Source organism: Ixodes scapularis, unplaced genomic scaffold (assembly GCF_016920785.2).
Source record: "Ixodes scapularis isolate PalLabHiFi unplaced genomic scaffold, ASM1692078v2 PGA_scaffold10__122_contigs__length_95168666, whole genome shotgun sequence".
Taxonomy (NCBI): domain Eukaryota; kingdom Metazoa; phylum Arthropoda; class Arachnida; order Ixodida; family Ixodidae; genus Ixodes; species Ixodes scapularis.
The window spans coordinates 72,530,848-72,549,382 of NW_024609836.1; the positions used below are offsets into that span (position 1 = coordinate 72,530,848).

At 44.7% G+C, this 18,535-nt stretch overlaps 1 protein-coding gene across 1 annotated transcript in view; it reads right to left on the reverse strand.

Moving 5' to 3' along the window:
* Positions 1-11,199: 11,199 nt before the first annotated feature.
* LOC8052908 (rho-related GTP-binding protein RhoU) overlaps positions 11,200-18,535 on the reverse strand; it is a 38,252-nt gene continuing 30,916 nt past the window's right edge. The window contains exons 3-4 of the mRNA XM_042288685.1: positions 16,591-16,779; positions 11,200-14,865 (exon numbers count right to left, since the gene is read on the reverse strand). Coding sequence (XP_042144619.1) covers positions 14,503-14,865; positions 16,591-16,779 — 552 coding nt within the window. The 3' untranslated portion in view covers positions 11,200-14,502. The remainder of the gene's footprint in view (positions 14,866-16,590; positions 16,780-18,535) is intronic.

The following is an 18,535-nucleotide window of genomic DNA, read 5'->3' on the forward strand; positions in this document are numbered from 1 at the left end:
GAACGGCTCGAAAGTGTGCAGCGCCGTGCGACACGGATCATCTGTGGCACAGCGGACGGCTCGTACGATGCACGCCTGGTGTGGGTGCCCTTGGTCGGCGACCCCCCACGAGAGGCGACGGGCCTCACGGATGCGCGCACTGTGCCGGATGCTCGATGGACCGCTTTCCGGGATCTCGTTGTACTCCGCAGTGCGGACAAGCAAAAGAACTGGGCAGCCTGAGCCTCTCCGTGGGAGGACCACCCGCCACTGCTAGCTCTTCTCTCGCCAACTGGCTTTGAGCTCGTGACGACCAGTGACTTGCACCATTATTTTTATTGTTGCTGTGTGTGCTTGTTTTGTTTTACCCTACTGAGTCCCCTTTCTCCTGTCTCCTGCACTGTAGGGGGCGGCCTGCTAGTAGGCGCATATGCATAAGGGTTATCACCTTCTTGTCTAGCCTTGCACGTCGTCGCATACACGTCAAATCTGTGTGCAAATAAATTACAATCGCAGTTACAATTACAGAAACAAAAACAATGGTGACAAATATTCCTGCACAACTATACACTGCATTGACCCTTAAATAAGGTGCAGCGAAGGCTACAGCCACTAGACCGCAGCTTTGCAGCGTGAGACGGCCCTTTGGACATGAGTGAGCGAAAGGGCACGTGGTGCATGCATCCTGCTTCGTGGGCGCTTGCTCACTGGGGCCATTCGAAAGCTTTTGAGCTTGCTCGTGCTGCATGCAGGTGTAGCTCTACCAAAACTGAAGTGGCAATTGGGGAGACTGTGCATTCCGTTTACTATTTCTGATTACTGGGAGGCCATGCTCCGTCCATTTTAATTAAATATTCATTAGTTAATTCAGAAATTACTTCAGTAAAACCAAACTGCTACATCCATTCAATGGAGCCCTTTACACACAAAAGTACAATAGTTCCCAGACCATAGTCTGCAGACTATACATGCCTAAAAGTTAATATTTCATTCTGCAGACTATCTGCAGGTGCAGAGGATACAATACATTTTGTGTCTTTCGTTCTAGATATTTTACAATACAATATTTACAATATGTTTTGCTTTGCTGAAGTGAGAAACAGGTCATACTGTCAGTGTGTCGTCCAGGCCTTTGATGTCTTGGGGTTGACAGGCTGTTAGCTTAAGTCCCTCCAGGCAATCTTTGTTTGTCAAGCTTAATCCTCATGAGCTCTGTGATTCACCACGACAAGCGGGCTCAAAAGGACCTCTCCCCATAATGTGGACCGTCTAAGGAAACAGATATTCAGTTTGAATTTGCCCCTGTGGACTATACACCGAGTGGGGACTGTATAGAAAAACACTTTTTTCGAGCCAAAATTAGCCCTTGTGGGCTTCACGCCGGGTGCGGACGAAGAAATATTGTAGCGGTTTATTTCCTTAGGGCATTGAGACATTACAGAGTGGAGTGGACAGAAATATCTAATTGCAAACAAACACATTAAAAACTAAATCAAAATATTGTTAACAAGACCCCGAATTCATTATCACACTGCATCTTTAAATTCGGTGCAATCAGCTAGGCCAGCGATAAGTAGGGGGGATGATTCTTGCCTAGTGATGACATAGGTGGGAATGACTGACAATAGGTGGAGGTGTGACAAAGGGGGATGTCATTGTGGTGGTGGATCTTATGAAATAAATACAGGCGAGATATGTTTCTGCAGACAGAAAGGCGTGTTGTTCTCTCAAGTTGCGGGATGTTTTTGTAACATTTTATAAGTTATCACAGATGCATCTCCTTAATGTTACCTTTGAAACATAGGCTCTTTGTTTCTGGATTATATTGCCCTAACATTTCTGCAGCAACATTTCAGTAACATACGTAAAAGTAGTGTAACGTTGCATCTCACTTGTGTAACATTGTGTTGATGTTTCGAAATAATGTTTTTGCAATATGGTTTTAGTAATATTGTCGTTACATTGTTACACGTTGCATAACGTTGCACAACATTAGCCACGTTGCAGTAACGTTCCTGCAACATCTCGTGCTACTAGGGTATAACCTCACCAAGGGGGCGGCAGCAACTCAAAAGAAAAGGAAAACAAAACAAAAAAGCAATCTGCCACCTTAAGTTTGTAAAATAAAGAATAAAAACATGGTCCAAAGGTAAAAAAAGCTCTGCAGGCTCAGAAGACAGATGGCGCGGTGGCCAGCCAGCCATGCGTGGATGGTCCGGCACCTGCTTGACTTCCCGTGGTTACGCGGGGCCGCGGCGGCGTCGTCGCCGTCCTATTTCCAGTCCAGGTCGACAGGTGGTCTCTTCCCAGTGGTCGAGAAGGTCGCAGCACGACCACGACGAGGAGAGAGAGGCAGCGAGAAAGAGAGCGTCTTGTCTGTCTGTCCCTGCTCAAAATAAGAGCCACCACGAAAACGAGAAAGCGGCGACGCGGAGTCTGTCTTTTCGCTGCGATCGTCGACGAGGTCGCCGGCAATTTGTTTCTCGTTTAGTTCTCGTTCCCTCGTCTGCGAGCGGAGGCTCGCGTTACTACTATATATACCTATATAAAAGTGGTGCATTTGGGGTCTTCCACGGGCCCCGGATAAGGAAAACAGCTGCTTTCCGCCGCCGGCAGGAGGCGGCTGTGGCTTTCTGCGACAGCCTTTTTTCTTTAGCAGGATGTTGCCGCAACTCTTGCAGCTCGTGTATGGGCTCGAAGTGGTAATGAGTTAATGCGCTCCACTACTAACTGGTGAACGTACACGTTACGCGTGCTATTTTCAAACGTAATACTGCTCGGTCAAGTCGGTACACTTTTTTTGTTTTTTGGCGTGTGTACAGACATTGCAATGTCACAATCTCGGTTAACTGCCCTGAAGCCAAAGCGGAATCGGTGACAGACATTCTGGTTTTTGACTTTGGAAGGAAAGGAGTGTGTGTGTAACGGAATGTACGCTTCGTTCGTGACCTTACGTAACGTCACGAAGGCTGCGTACGTCTTTTTCTGGCTATATTTAGCAGACAAAGCTTCCGTTGGAGCTTCGATTTAATCCCAAAACTAGACGGAGACGGACTCTCCATTCATTAAACCTCAAATAAAACATAAAAAAACCTATGACTTTTTAAAATGCAGTAGGTAAATAGTTTTTTTTTTTTTTTCACGTTTAGGGCTGCGTCTTGAACGACGACTATCGATCACCACGCACGAACGCCCGCGCGCTATGCAGACGATCGCTTACCATCTGACCCAGATAGGGAAAACGAAAGAATAAGCAAACGCTATGCGCGATATCATAGCACGAGACATGTATAAAAAGGAACAAAATGACAAATGCCCTATAAAGGAAAGAGGAGAAAATATAACCTAAGATGTAGTAGCAGCCTTGCGAATGATTTATCTTAAAATGTTGAGAGAGAAAGAGACAATTTCGGGACCGACTTCGCGCTGTAACTGAAAAAACGATTGAGAGGTTCGTGTTCTTATGGCTTACGCTCGCCTTGCCTGCTTCGCTTTGTAGCGGGGGTGGGGCCAGATGAGAAGTGATCGTAAACCATCGGACCGTTTCACAATGGAACAAATTATTTTTCAACTTCTTCCTCGTCAGCGATTCCTCCTCAACTCAAAAGCGAAATGTGAAACCACGTGGTCGTGACGTGGTATTTCACCAGATGCGTTGGCTTCAAACTTCCACTGTGCTTCGTAAGCACGGTGGAAACTTGGAATTATATATATATATATATATATATATATATATATATATATATATATATATATATATATATATATATATATATATATATATATATATATATATATATATATTGCCCCGCGCATCGGCGAGCGAGCGCTTTTATTTATTTTGTCAATTTAGATTTTTGGTAATTTCGAGAACCGTGTTGCTTGTTCTAGGTTCGAATGATCTACGCGTCGAATCTTCTAGGCCGATTGTTCCAGAAGTCCACGCGTGTACAAAAGGGGCCCCGCGTGGCCAGCCGGAGTCAGTTTAACCCCAGCTCGACTCTGCTGTCCCGCCGACTTCGACGCCCGCGACGCTCTGCTTTCTCTACTTCCTTTTTTTTTTTTTTTTTTTTTTTTACGGAACTTGTCATTCGCAGGTGATGACAAATGTAAAACGAAGTATAGAATCTTTCTATGGTTTCTTCCTTGGTCCACTTGTGGCGAGGGAACTCCTACCATACCGCTCATTCACACTGGAAGCGGATCCGCGTTCGCAAAGCGGTTGCGAACGCGGTTGTATAAAGATCCAGTGTAATTGCACGCGCACTTGATGTCATCGAGTGCGCGTGCAATTGTACTGGATCTTTATACAACCGCGTTCGCAACCGCTTTGCGAACGCGGATCCGCTTCCAGTGTGAATGAGCGGATAGACCATTCCAGCAATCGCCTTTTGTGCACTGCCATCTTTGTACACCGAGTCGTGATTGCGCCGGGCCACCGCCCCTGGTACCGCTGACCCTAGTCACGCCACTAAAAGAAACGGCAAACAAAAAAACAAAAAAAAATATTTTGTAAATCATTTTTGCAGGAAAGGTTTAATTTAAATCATGATAGCAAAATTGGTTTGATTTAAATCCTCGTGGATTTATATCAGTGTGTCGAACCGAAATTTTTATCCGTTCGGTTCGGGTTCGGGTTCACGGCTTTCGGTTCAGTTCCGGCTCAGTTCCGGGGAGCAAAAATAACGGTTCAAACCGGTTTGAACCGCTAAATTGAAAATTTATTTTCAGTGTTCTGGCAATAGGCATTATTTACGCCGTGAAATGATTAACTATATATCTCTTTTCCTATCGTGCGTACAGTCCACTTTTACATTTAAATTCACCCAACCAGGCAGATATCTGCCGAACATGTTTACCTTCAAGTCCACTTTTATTTTGAGGTACCAAAAATATGGAACTCCGTTATTTAATTTCAACACAACAGTAAAATAAAATCTCTCTCTCTCTCTCTCTCTCTCTCTCTCTCTATATATATATATATATATATATATATATATACACGAACACGGAAAACATCGTGTTTATACGGCTCAACATCCCTTTGTTTACCGGAGTCCCATATATTTTACCTGAATCAAAATGTTGTAGCGAAGTGTGGCAGGTCGCCTAAAATACCCGCGATTGGTACAACTTTGCGCCGCAGTACTAAAAGTTAAATCGTAGCTATGCTCTGCAACTACGGAATTAATTACAGTACATACAATCGTGAAATAGACACAACGTCGCCATATGTACCGTGAAATGCAGTTTACAAAATACGTTTCACAATGTATATGACGACGACGCAACTGAGCTAAAAGCAATAATATTTTCAAAATGTCACGAAACTTTTAGCACAAGCACTTTCAGTCTACCTTTTATATAAACACTGAGCGGCCATCACCAACGCTTGCTTTTCTAACCAACATTGTTGACACCAGCACTGTGATGCAGGCGACTAATCATGCAGATAGGAGTGATCAAAATTGTTCAGTATAATTTATAAGCGCCTTCGTATTCAGATCGAATCTGACGTAAAATAGCGCTTACCCTAGTGAACATTTTCTTATAGAGAATAAACTGGCACTGCCTGGCTGTTGAGGTTCGTTCTTGAGAAGATGCCGGGTCAATTCAATTCGCAAATAAGCATCATCATTGCTACTTGAGAATTTTTTGGTAGCTGAAACAAAGTTGTATTTCATGCTCTACTCAACATGACAGCTACATACACTCTAAAAAAAAAAAAGGGGGGGGGGTGTGTAGACGTTACACCCCTTGTCACATGTACGACACCCCAAAACTTCAGTTGGATGTACAGCGCACTGACGTTGTACCGACGCTACGAAATTTCACAAGCGGCTTGATAGCCGAGTTGTACAACTCACTAAAATAGTTAATGTTAGTGTGACTGATTGCAAAAAAAAATGTTATCGGGGTTTTCTAGGCTCAACTGCAAAACCTGTTTTTTTTTTTTTTCCTGTGTAATTTGGTACGTACTTTAGCTGTTTAATGTGTTATATATATTATATTGCACCGTCATCAACCGTCTCGCAAAAGTTGGGGCAGTCAGTTGGACGTCAGCGCGCTGAACGTCCAACTGAAGTTTTGGGGCGTCTTATATGGAGCAAGGGGTGTAACGTCTACACCCCCTTTTTTAGAGTGTAATTGGACACTTTCTGGCGGGTTGCGGCGTATTCGGCATGGTTTCGCCACGAGCCCCTGTGTGCTTTGTTTTTGTCCGGCACACAGACACATAAAAGTTCTGTTCATCACGTAAAAGAGGCAACACCAGACTTCTATATGCTTGATAAGTTATATATATATGTCAAATAGTTATTTAAATTAGCTTCAAAATCAGAAATTTGTCTAAAGGTCTCCCAAATCACTTACAACGTGCCTATCTAGGATAAAAACGCCGGAAAAGACTTGCAGAGCATCTTTCAGATAATTTGGGGGTGCCTTTACTTATGATTTATAGTGTTTGGGGGTACCTTCAGTTATGATTTATATTGTTTGTTGCATGTTTAACAATGTTTATGCCAGCTATGTAATCGTTTTTTTTTTTCTTTACTTGACCCAATTGTATGAATCTGTGTACCATCGCTTCCCCCCTAGGTAATGCCCGTAAGGGCCTTTAGGGTAAATAAATAATTATGATGTATATCTTTAAGGTGGTCAGCCTTTATCTTGTCAAAGCTTCGGTAATTAAATATATATTTATTATCATCAATAAATCTTACTTTATGAAGTTCATATAATCGCTTCAGACCGACAAGGAGGACGATAGTTGAAAATACGCCAGATGTTGAGCCAATGTGCGGAACCGTACTGTTTGGTTCACTATTTGCGGGGTATGAAAAAAAAAAAGAAAAAAAAAAGGACTTTTTGCTCCGATGATAGATGGGAAGGTAAATACACATAATATTGCTTTTTGTTTTCTAAGTAATCCCTTACTTGATGATTCTTCAAAAAGAAATGCATTAAGATGTATGCAGTGATATTCCAAGTTATACATAAATAGTGCGAAAGACGACGATTCCTTATATAAATCACATTTAGGCATCAGCTTGCGTGAGCTCGAAACTTCGCGAAATACTGCCTCTGGCGCGCAATTGTTTTGGGCCCTCACTTACAACTCTGTGCTTTATCAGTCACGCGCTCTAACATTTCTCTAGGCTGCCGTACATAATCGCGAGACTGCTATAAGTACTATACAGCTCTACAATTTATGCATCTAATGCTAGTATTACGAGCATTGCATTCCATCAGAAAACTGAACTGTTTAACATCGCTCTGTTGTTCCATTACATAAATCGGGTGATCGATCCATGGTTAACAACTATAGGCCAGTCTCCCTCCTTTGTAGTTTTTCTAAAGTTTATGAAATTGTTTTGCACACCCGCCTTTACGCATATTTTTGTCGGAAGATTATTCCTAAGCAACATGGTTTCATGAAAGGCCGCTCCACAGAAACAAACCTGTGTTCCTTCCTACATCAGATTGTACCATCTGTTCATAGCGGAGGACAAGCGGATGTAGTCTACTTTGATATGAGCAAAGCTTTTGACAAAGTTAATCACCGATTACTGTTGAGTAAACTCTGTAGTTACGGTCTGTCCCTTAAGTACTGTCGTCTCCTCGATAGTTACTTATCTCATCGGCTGAATTTTGTGCGAGTATCCGGCCGATTATCTGCTCCTTTTTTTATCTACTTCTGGGGTTCCTCAAGGCAGTAACCTCGGTCCTCTGCTGTTTTTGGTTTTTGTAAATGATCTAACTTCCTGTATTAAACACACGCGGTTTTTGTTATTTGCTGATGATATTAAGTTGTTTACAGCGGTTAAAAGGGTTGACGATTGTGAATGTCTTCAGCGCGATATAGACTCTATTTCGGCGTGGTGTTTTTCAAATGACCTACTTTTAAATGAATCAAAGACGAAAGTTATGTCCTTTTCTAGGAAGCGTGAAATTCTGAGTTTTCCCTATGTATTAGATTCCACCAATATTACTCGTGTTGAGGTCATCCGTGATCTAGGCGTTTTTATGGATCCTGCAATTAATTTCAACCATCACGTGACCACAATTACGAATGCTTCCTTTCGAGTGCCGGGAGCCATTACACGAGTGACACGCGATTTTTCTAAACCACTTTGTATTTTACGTTTGTTTTCTTCACTGGTGCGTAGTCGTGTTGAATATGCCTCAGTTGTCTGGAACTGTATTGGAGTGACAAATTCAGGTTTAATTGAGAGTGTTCAACGTAGGTTTGTTCGTGTTTTGTTTGATCGTTATTTTCAACCGAATTATTTCTATAGTTATGAGAGGATTTGTGAACTCGTGAAGTTAGACTCGTTGCACAACAGGAGAACAATTCGTGAACTTGCATACTTGTATAAGATTGTAAATGGTATAATTGACTCGCCAGAGCTACTCAGCCACAGCCACATCTATTTGCACGTTCCTCGTCAGTCTTGTAGACTTTATACTTTGTTTTATCCTATAGACTTTTATCATGCTGCACCCATAACACGCCTACAACTGACTTATAACCATTTAGAACAGATTTGTGCGAATGCTAGCCTTGATATATTTGATGAAAAGCGTAAATTTCGACAGTGTGTTGAGGCTATTGTTCTTTCCTAACGTTTCGCTTTTATCCTGTTTAGCGTTGTATTTCTGAAGGAATAAGTGCACCACTAAGGAGGCGTCAAGCTGTTGGTGGGTCACTGAAAATAAGAATAAACATAAACATAAACATGGTTTGCACATGATGTCATCGCACTATATGCTGGTGGTCATTGCGATCTGTTCCTGCTGAAAACATTAAATCTGGAGGTGGGAAATGCAGGCTGCAGAACATACGCACACAGTGCAAACCATGTATTTGAGAGGTACAAAGTTGTTCTTCTTTGTGCAGCGTCGTGAGGAATGGCGCGAGCGTCTGGCACGACAAAACGCGCCTTCTGGCAAGAGTGTTTTTCCAAACAAAATAGTTTCCGGGGCCACACTTTCTGGTCTGCGCCGGAGGTGAGGGGCACAGGAACCTTTAAGACACAGAATGTTTTTAAAACTATACCCGCCCCTTCTTTCTTTTTTTTTTTTTTTTTTTCGTTTTTCGTTGATCCTCCATATAATGGTATTTATTCCTGAGGGACTGCCTCCTCCGTTTGGGGGTGTTCATTCGACAATTATATTTCTCTCGCTTGTTAACAATAATTCTCCATTGTGTTTAATTTGCATTAAAAAAAAAAAAAGGACCTGTGAAGTTTAAATAAAATATGGAGGTGGTCGGAGCTTGGGGAGCTTGAGAACGTCACTCTTGTCAGAGCGGCTGCCAACGTTGGGCTGTCCCTCTGAGGCCATGCACTGGGATCTTTCTTTTCGGGTATTCCCTCCCGTACACACTTGTAGTTCTACGTGAAGGCGGATTAATAAGTCACATTTAGTCCTTTCAGTACTTCTAATCTCGGGGACAAATTTCTGAGGCAGTTCAGCAACAACGAGAACATCTGTGGGTGCCTCAATGATGTGTATACATGTAAAAGGGGTCGTGCAACATTTTTTGTACCTTCAGTAAATATCGCTCAGAAGTAATCCCTGCCGCTTATCACGTGCAAGAACATCCACCCCCCCCCCCCCCCTTTCCCCCTAAATGGCAGACGCAAAAAAAGAAAAAAAAGAAACAGTTTCCCCCTTGTCAACTCACAATTAGAACAAGCCACGCGATTTGAGGCAAATTATATATCGTCAGTGTTCATCCTAATCATGCGCTGGGGTCGACAAAGCATGGAGCATAGGCCGAGCTTCACATATTGTTCGAGTTGGGGTATCAACACCTTTAATCGAACACGAGCCGTTACCCGAATGTTTGGCGATGCTGCTTGTCACGAACCCGAGCACTAGACTCGGGGTCACGAAAATCGCGTACGCCACAATGTCACGTGACTCGGTACCAATTAAGTCGCGATGTCATATTAGGTTACACTGTTAACGACGTGAATCAATCTAGTAACGTTCTCAATTGAAACCGACTTGACGTAGTGAGTCACGTGACGTGACATTACTTGACAGCATGTCTTGACACCATGACGTCACGTGACCACGTGGTTAATCATAGCACCAATACACAAGCGCCACGAAAACTCACAATTTCTCGTACATTGCAATTCTGTATATGACGATTTGATCAATACCTAGAAATACATCTGCCAATTCTTTATTCCCAAATGTTCATTTTGTAATACAAACAAAAAAGAAAACGTTACCGTTTTGAATCGGTTACCTTTATTTTTTTTTTTTTTTACGGTTCAGTTCCCAAGGTGGCGGCGAAGATTTCGGTTCAGTTCCGGTTCGACTAAAAATAGCGGTTCGGTTCAGTTCCGGTTCGGCTAAAAATGAGGGTTCAGTTCCGGTTTGACAGCCTAATTTATATCATTTTGGTTTGTGTTCCCCACCTTGGAAATCTCCCCCCCCCCCCCCCCCCCCCTTTTTTTTGCGGAGAAAACCTCGTTCCAAGGGGCAGAAAGAAACTGCATGTAAAATATGTTTATGAGAAAATTCCTACGATTCAATAGAACAGCTGGAAAGCATCTTGAAGATCCACCTCATATGATTCGGAGGATCTCCAAAACCTGAGTTGACTGCCACATTTTTTTTTTTTCGGCCGCCAAACTGGGAAGGACAGAACATGCCAGAAAGAAAGGATGGTGGGCGCGCCCTTCAGAAATCTGCGGGCATTTTCCAATTTCACCGGTATTCTTTGTTTGATTGCAATCTTTGTTGTTGTTGTTTTGTCAAAAGTCCAAAAAGAAAACGGTACTTCTTTTTTCTCACTTACTCTCACTTTTTTCCGAAAAAAAAAAAAAAAGGTGGTTAATCTTGCAAAAGCTGTGTGGCGCTGCCTACGAGGTGCTTTTCGTCTCGCCTGCCGCTCTTCTCTTTTTTATGGTAACCTGGCTGTCCCCCTATATTGGAGGCTATGATTGAACACTTACGTACCAGCAGAATACAACGATTAGATAATGGATGTTTTTTTCTTGTTTGTACGCGCGCCACTGAGTGCCGTCTTTATGCAGACCAAGGTGCATTACTAGAAAACTACGTAACTCATGTTTTAGGCCGGGAAATCCAAGTATGCGGATAAAAGAAACGCATGCGACACGCTCAAACGTTTCTATATTATCGCAGCAAAAATATAATTAAAATAAATAAATAAAAAGAGCACACCGAGACTTCAACTACTGTTAAACTAAGATTTTATTTACAGTTAGAAAGTCACACGCTGGTAACACCACGTCACTTGTCAATAGATGCACACCCGTTCGGGAACTACGAGACATTCGGACAGAAACTTCGGCTTATGGTACACGAAACGAATCTGGCGGTCAACCCAAGTTGCTCACGTGACTCGGCGCCCCCCAAAACTACGAGGCTCCGTCGACAAGTGGCCACATTTTGGGTTTTTATGTGTTCGCAAACTGGGAGGCGAGAGGGTATAGCCGCTGATCACGTGCTAACCGATACCGACCTTCCATATGCTATGATAGTTTACCATCATAGTATATATGATATGATACTATGATATGATGGCGACATCAACGACAACTGGGTTTGAGCGGGACACTTTTGTCCTCGATAGACCCTTTTCAAAAATCACGCCAGGCAACACTGACGGTCGCCATTACTTGGGCTTAGACTTAGGATAGGTGGCGCAAGCTACCGCCCGTTACAAAGTGTATAGCCATTAACGTCTATCCGTCCATGGGCACGAAGCGCGTGATAGGACCCGAGTCCTTGCCGAGCGCTGACGTAGCCCTCGTGTCCAATTCGTGCCGAGATCACGTGCCCAAACAATGGCGGACCCGAATAATCGGTGCAGCCGCCACCAGGTGGCGCGTGGAATTTTGGAAAGGGCCTATTATTGATATGGTTTATAGACAGCTACACACGTCCCAAAAAGGAGAGAAGAAAAATCGAAAAAGCAAGCTCCAAAAAACTCAGTCAAGAGTCGACATGGACCAAATGATATGTCTTTCGATTTCTTGGCGGCGCGGAAGTGCTTTCGCACTGCGGCGGGGGAAAAGGGACGGGGGGACACTGCAGAAACTAACTGCAACCGTAATAATAATAATAATAATCACAATAATAATGATAACAACAACAGCAACAACAAGGAAACGTCACACCCTCTTAACGTGCCAGAAACAAAGAAAAAAGAGTGCACAAGCGAAGGCTAAGGTGGTTGAACGGTAATTCAGATTATGATATAGCACAGAGTACGTCAGTTCAGTGTCCCAATTGAAACGAGTAAATCTTAAAGGAACATCCCCAACTTTCCTGGACATCCCTAACTTTCTTGGACTCTCTCGGCGCTTCTCTGCGACATGCACTAAAATGAGAATTTCAACTGAACAACGAACATTGCAATGGTCCCCGGGAATATTTGAGATGACAATCATAAAATATCAATAAACAGTAATTAAATGTTTGGACACAGTTTTTGTTCCACAAATCTAAAAAAAACATTTTTTTTTTTGCACGGTATTTTATAGGTTGCATAAACAAAATTGTCAATTTCCGCTTTTCTTGAAAAAAGATTGTAAAGTTCCCGAGGACTGTAATTGCCTATGTGTCATAAAACACATATCAATTAGAATTTTGATCTTTCCTCAAAACCTTTTTATTCCAAGGAGTGTCCCAGAAAGTTGACCATGCGGGCACTTAGTACCATGTCTGTAATCGAGTTATAGCATAAAATAATTTAGTGAACTAAGATGCAACTTTTACGGAGAGAACTTCCAAAGAGAAGCTGCAGTGCTTAGACGTCACGTTCGGAGCTCAGCATGCAACAAACCGAGCAACCTGGGTTGCGAAGGACACACTAACATGCGAGACACACTTCACGTGCAACAAAACTGTGCACCGTCCCACAACGTCTTCCAACGTTGGCAGCGGAGGGTCAGCCCTACGGTCCTACACAGCAAACCATGTTTCCGACATTGCACAAAGGCCTGTGCAAAGAAAAATAACAACAAAAACACGCAGGAGATGATGGTACAAGGCGTGCTAGAGGGCACAACAGCTTTGGTTGGTGGAAGACAGAAAAACGCCAGACCGATTTGCACCCTGGGGATACAACAGTCCAGTTTAACCGTTCCGTAGCACGACACCACGGCACGGAACGTTGCATTGTCACATCATTTCACGAGGACCACTACCACGACACATCCCCAGAGACTCCCTCGTCAGAAGTAACGTTCGTCACGCCGACACACTTCATTCCCTCTGATGGCCGCAGGGTACCGTCCAATGCCCGACCAGCAGCCATTATCGACACTGCCGCTGTGCCAATGTGAGGGAAGGCGTGCACCTTGCAATCGCTGGAGCCTCAAGCTCGCAGCATTCGGTACGATCACGACGACGGCACTCGGTACACATTGTCTATTTGGCGAATTCACGTATACAGTGGAGTAATGTGCATCCCTGAAGTTGCATTTTACACTTGAAGTAGCTAATAGACGTTTGTGGGCTCACGGGAAAGACGAGGCACGATAGGAACTAGGTGCATCATCAGACCTTTTCAGGCATAAGCTGCAAGGATATTTGTCTTCTGCAGCTCCTTTGTCAGCTGAGCTTTTCTGGAAGCTAATTCTCTGTTTTGTACATTGACGTCTGCTAGGTTTTGATCCAGGTTTCTTCCTAACTACTAGGTAATTTCTCTCCATAGTGCCCAACTATCCAAGTGTAAAATACAGATTATCATTCAAATTAATGTCACGAAAAACATCTACTATTTCGTGTCGTAAGATTACACTCCCTTATCGATGAATATGCATTGTTTTAGGCTAGTTCACTCACTCAAATCAGTCATTCGCCAACCCTCCTAAATGAATGAGGGACCGCACGGATTGAGCTTCTTGAAGCGCACAAGTCATCCCTATGATCACAGTTCGCTCTCAGACGCACTGTCCAAATAACAAGGAGATCACTCGCATTTAGGAGATGTGATTGGGCTCCTGTCGCCTCCCTCCAACAATAGTTTCCTACTCCCCCCAGCTGCACTTTAATAAAGACTGCCCATTTGGAACCCTTCAGCTAATTTCAAGCATCTGTCAAAGTTCACACAGTTTCAGGGATGAGCAACTGAGCTGACCATAGACACTGTGACGTGACCTTTGAATCAAACACCTCAGGTGAAGATCAGTCTATGTGCAGCTAGAACTGCTCTTAGCTGGACCCAGCTAGATTGTCTCATTTTTAGCTGGACGTCCAGCTAGGACCAGTTCCATAATCCAGTTACAGCTAAACTGATTTTCACTTTTGATGTCTTTAGTCACCTCCGCAGTCAGAGTCCTAGGTGGGCACAGCCAAAAATGTTGAGTTCTCCTCGTAGCACGACTTGAAGCTGCTCTTGTAGTGAAGGCAAGTGCCGTCATACTGTTCGTAAACACACATTGTGGAAGTCATCGTAGCCGTCTCCAAGCCACAGTCAGAGTCACGGCCGTAGCCATTTTCAGTCACGTCCTAGCCACAGAGCCAGTCTCAGACAAAGCAGCACAGCTTCTTCCACCCTGTCTTCTTTCCTTTGTTGGCGGTCCTCCGGTCGAGGGAGAAGGCCCTCCTTCGGGGAAAGGGCACAAACCCATTGGTCAGCAGCCCCATGCTGCTGCTGCTACTGCTGCCGGGAGAAGGCCGTGCCGAACACGTCTGGGGGCGACTGCCCACCAGGCCGGAGTTGTGGGACCGGAGGGCTGCCACGATGGCCGTGTCGAACACCTCCTTGAGATTCTTCTGGGTGAGGGCTGAGCATTCCACGTAGGCCAAGGCCCCGTGCCGGTGGGCTGCCTGCTTGGCGCTCTGCTCCGGCACCGGCTGCTCCCCATAGCGTGCAAGTTCGATCAGCACCTGGAGTCGAAAAGGCAAAAGGTCTTCGGACAGGTGCTCTGACACGCTGGGAGTAGTCGTGCACCGAACACCAATGGTGGTTCGTGGTCAACCTTTCTGATATCTACTGTTGTGCAACGTGTGACACCCTCCCCCCTCAAAAAAGAAAAACAAAACAACAATACTGAGTTGCTCTTTTTTCCCACAATAGAGAATGCTTTGCCAAACACTCAACCTCAGCCCAAATGCGGCGCTAGCGATCCGAGCCAGGTGCTAAAGTTTTAGAACTAACCGTTATCACATCAAAGCACTATAAGCGATTTTTTGAAATTTTTAAGGGCAAAATGAGGTCCGTTCTTGGTAACTTGGACCATTCAGCTCTATGTATGCAAGGGCCACCATTTTCCCGTTAAAGATTTAAGAAAAATCACCAACTTTTTAATGAAATAACAGTTAGTTTTGAAACTTTGGCATCTGGCTGGGATTGCTAGCACTACATTTGGGCAGAGAATGAGAGTTCAACAATGCACAATTTATTTATGCAATCAAAATGTTTTTTGTTGTTGTTGGAGAGTGGGGGGGGGGGGGGGGGGGTGCAGCTACCTTGTTCAATTGCTGCTACAAGGTTACTGGATGAGGTTTCCAGTAACCCAACAGAATGATGGGTTACTGCTCCGCAAGCTGATTATCGATTGATGTTTCATACAGAATATAGTGGAAATTTACTTGAGGCTAATCTCTTTTTTTTTAAATAAATGTACACTCGGGCAAAAGGTTAATAACTCCACATAAATGTGGAGTTAACTTACTGTTTCGGGGGCTCTATCTATTCTTATGTGTAAAATCTGGAAAATCTGAACAGGTGTTTTGTACGAAAGGCATATGAATGAGTCATTGAATAGAACCACTGCTTAAAAAGCTGACAATTGCATAGCTCAGAAAATAAACCGAGAAGTTGGATGGGAAAAGTTAAAGGTGCAGTAGCTGCCTTGATTGTACTTGCATAAACCAGTGCTGACAATGAAACCAAGGTTTCCTGAAACAACATAGGCCTGATACAGTGGCGTAGCAAGGAGGGGAGCTTATGGTGCTCCAGGAACCCCCCGGAATCCAGACAACCCTATAATATGCACATGCATTTTGATCTCCTCTCCGCACCCCAAGTCATGGACATCCCAGCCACTTCAGCCCGCCCCCCGCCCCCCCCCCGCCCCCCGCCCCCCCCCCCCCCCCCTCCTCCCACCCCCCCCAGAAAATGTTCCTGGCTATGCCACTGGCCTGATATGCAATAAAGCTCATCTGGACTTTACAATCTTTATTGCGTCACTGCATTATTGCCACGATAGGCACGTCTTGTTTCTCCAACAGCTGTAAACTTTCTAGCAAACTTTGTTACAGGCTTTAGTTGATTTAGCTGGTATATATTACTGAAGGGTCAGCTTGAACATACAGAATTTTAGATAAATTTCGACAGCCGGTAAAATTAAAAATTGATCAATTTCCTCGCATAAATTTTCTTTGTAACTAATAGTTATTTTGTGTATGTGTCAAAAGCCTCTGAAGACGATGATTACGCACATGAACAAGTGTACCAAAGCAAGGTCGTTAGTTGGCCGTTTTGTCCTGTTCCGTCCTTTCTTCGTTCGTTTCTGCAAGTTTGACACTTCAGCTTTCCGGCGAAGTTAGCAAGAAAGTCTGCACGGCAAAGTCGGAAGCGAACGTGCGACAAGAGGGGGGGGGGCCCACCTTGACGTCCGAGCGGAGGTCGCACTGCGTGCCCACCAGGACGAAGGGTGCTTCAGGGCAGTGCCTCCTCAGCTCGGGCAGCCACTTCTGCGAGGCATTGTAGAACGAGGTGGGGCACACCACCGAGAAGCAGAGCAGGAACACCGCCGTGTTGGGGTAGCACAGGGGCCGCAGCGAGTCGAAGTCGTCCTGCAACACAAGCACGCAACCCCGTGTCAGTCAGTCTGCATTTATGTGCAGTGTGCCTGCCCCCCCCCCCCCTTTTTCCCCTCCAAAAAAAAAATGAAAACAATTAGTGAGGCAAAAACTGTATACAGAAAAAAAAAAAAAAAAAGCCAATTGCTTTTTCTTTGTTTTAGCCGCGGGATTGGCGGTTGAGTGTCTTAATGCACAACAGCTCGGAGCACGCAGAGTGAAAGCTCCCGCTGCAGAACCCAGCGAGGGGTGGGGTTTAAGACCCCCCACCCAGCTCGTTTCGATCTGCATGAGCATCGTTCCGTCGTGCACCACCACAGCTTGATGCTTGTGGAAGACCCTAGTCTAGCAGTCGTTGTACTGCGCTGGCTAAATTTTTTTATCTACGGCTGATAGACCAGATTGGGGCTGACTGATTTTCTATTGTCTAAACACACGCTCAATAAATTTAAGAAAATAAAGAGGGCACCAAGTACCCTGCGCACATTCGAGAAATACTCAATTTATCATATAAATTAAATATCGTGCAGACTGAATGAAAGGACGCTGTTTTAGTATAGTTTCACACATACGGACCATAATGAATTAAATAAACTCGCCGTTCGAGGTCAGCGCTACGGGGACGACGTCATACACGACGCACGGTTACATTCTCTGAAGCGCCGACTGCGTGACTGTGCAGGTTTTAGGAAGCGAATGGGCGGCGCACAGCTGAAGACTGAACCGAATGACGCCATTTTGTTCCAGCGGAATGTGCTTCGCCATTTGTATTGGTGGTCGCTACTCGGTAAAAAGAAGCATACCGAGGGACTTTCGGCACGGTCAGTGAGCCGCGACACAGACGACAGAGACGACGCGAAGGGGCACACCGCGCCACGACGTCACGTGCTTAGTCATTCCGGGCAGGGATCTACGCCTAAGTAGAGATAATCAAGAGCACGCCGAAAACGCGCCGATTGGACGAGACGACCCGTCTCACCGAGCGAGCGGACCCCCTGAGCGCTCAAACGTAATATCTATAAAAGAAAAAAAAAAAAAAAAAAGAAATACACTGCTTTTCTTAATCTGACGGAGCGGTAGAAGCTACGTGCTCGTTGGACCAATCGTATCTCGATCTTTCGTCGTGTGATCACGCTCCCTCCCATACCCACGCGCAGAGAGAGAGAGAGAGAGAGAGAGAGAGAGAGAGAGAGAGAGAGGTCAGGTGATGGAAGGAAGGCTGCCAACTGGTGAGGTGGGAGCCCGTAGCTGTACCCGCACTATCAGCTTAGGGGTAAACCAAGTAGAACATTCGCGCGGTCTTAGCCGATTATTAATCGTAGCTGGAAGGTGGCCGAGACGTGCAGATCCCTTCTTTCGCTGGTAATCAGCGGGGCGCTGATTAGAAGCCGCTGTGCGTGGCACGAAGCGTCCTCCTCATTTTTCGGCCCATTTAAAGAGAGGAGGAGGAGGAAAAAAAAAAAGGGGGGGGGGGGAGGTTACGAGCGCTTTGTATTAGGACCTGGGTTTTAGTGGCGTATTTACGGTCCTTTGATGGGCCAAGCTAGTAAAAATACATTAGTAGGACGATGTGCGTACGTGGCGTGGGTGTTTTGTTGATGAGACATAAGTTTTTTTTCCCCCTGTTTGATCAATTCAGATTAAACTCCAGTTGCAAGTGCCCTCTTGGTGTGTGTGTGCGTGCGTTTTCTTTTCTTGGTCCTCCTCTTTTTAGCGCTTTCAATCGTCACACCGGATTCTCTCTCTCAGT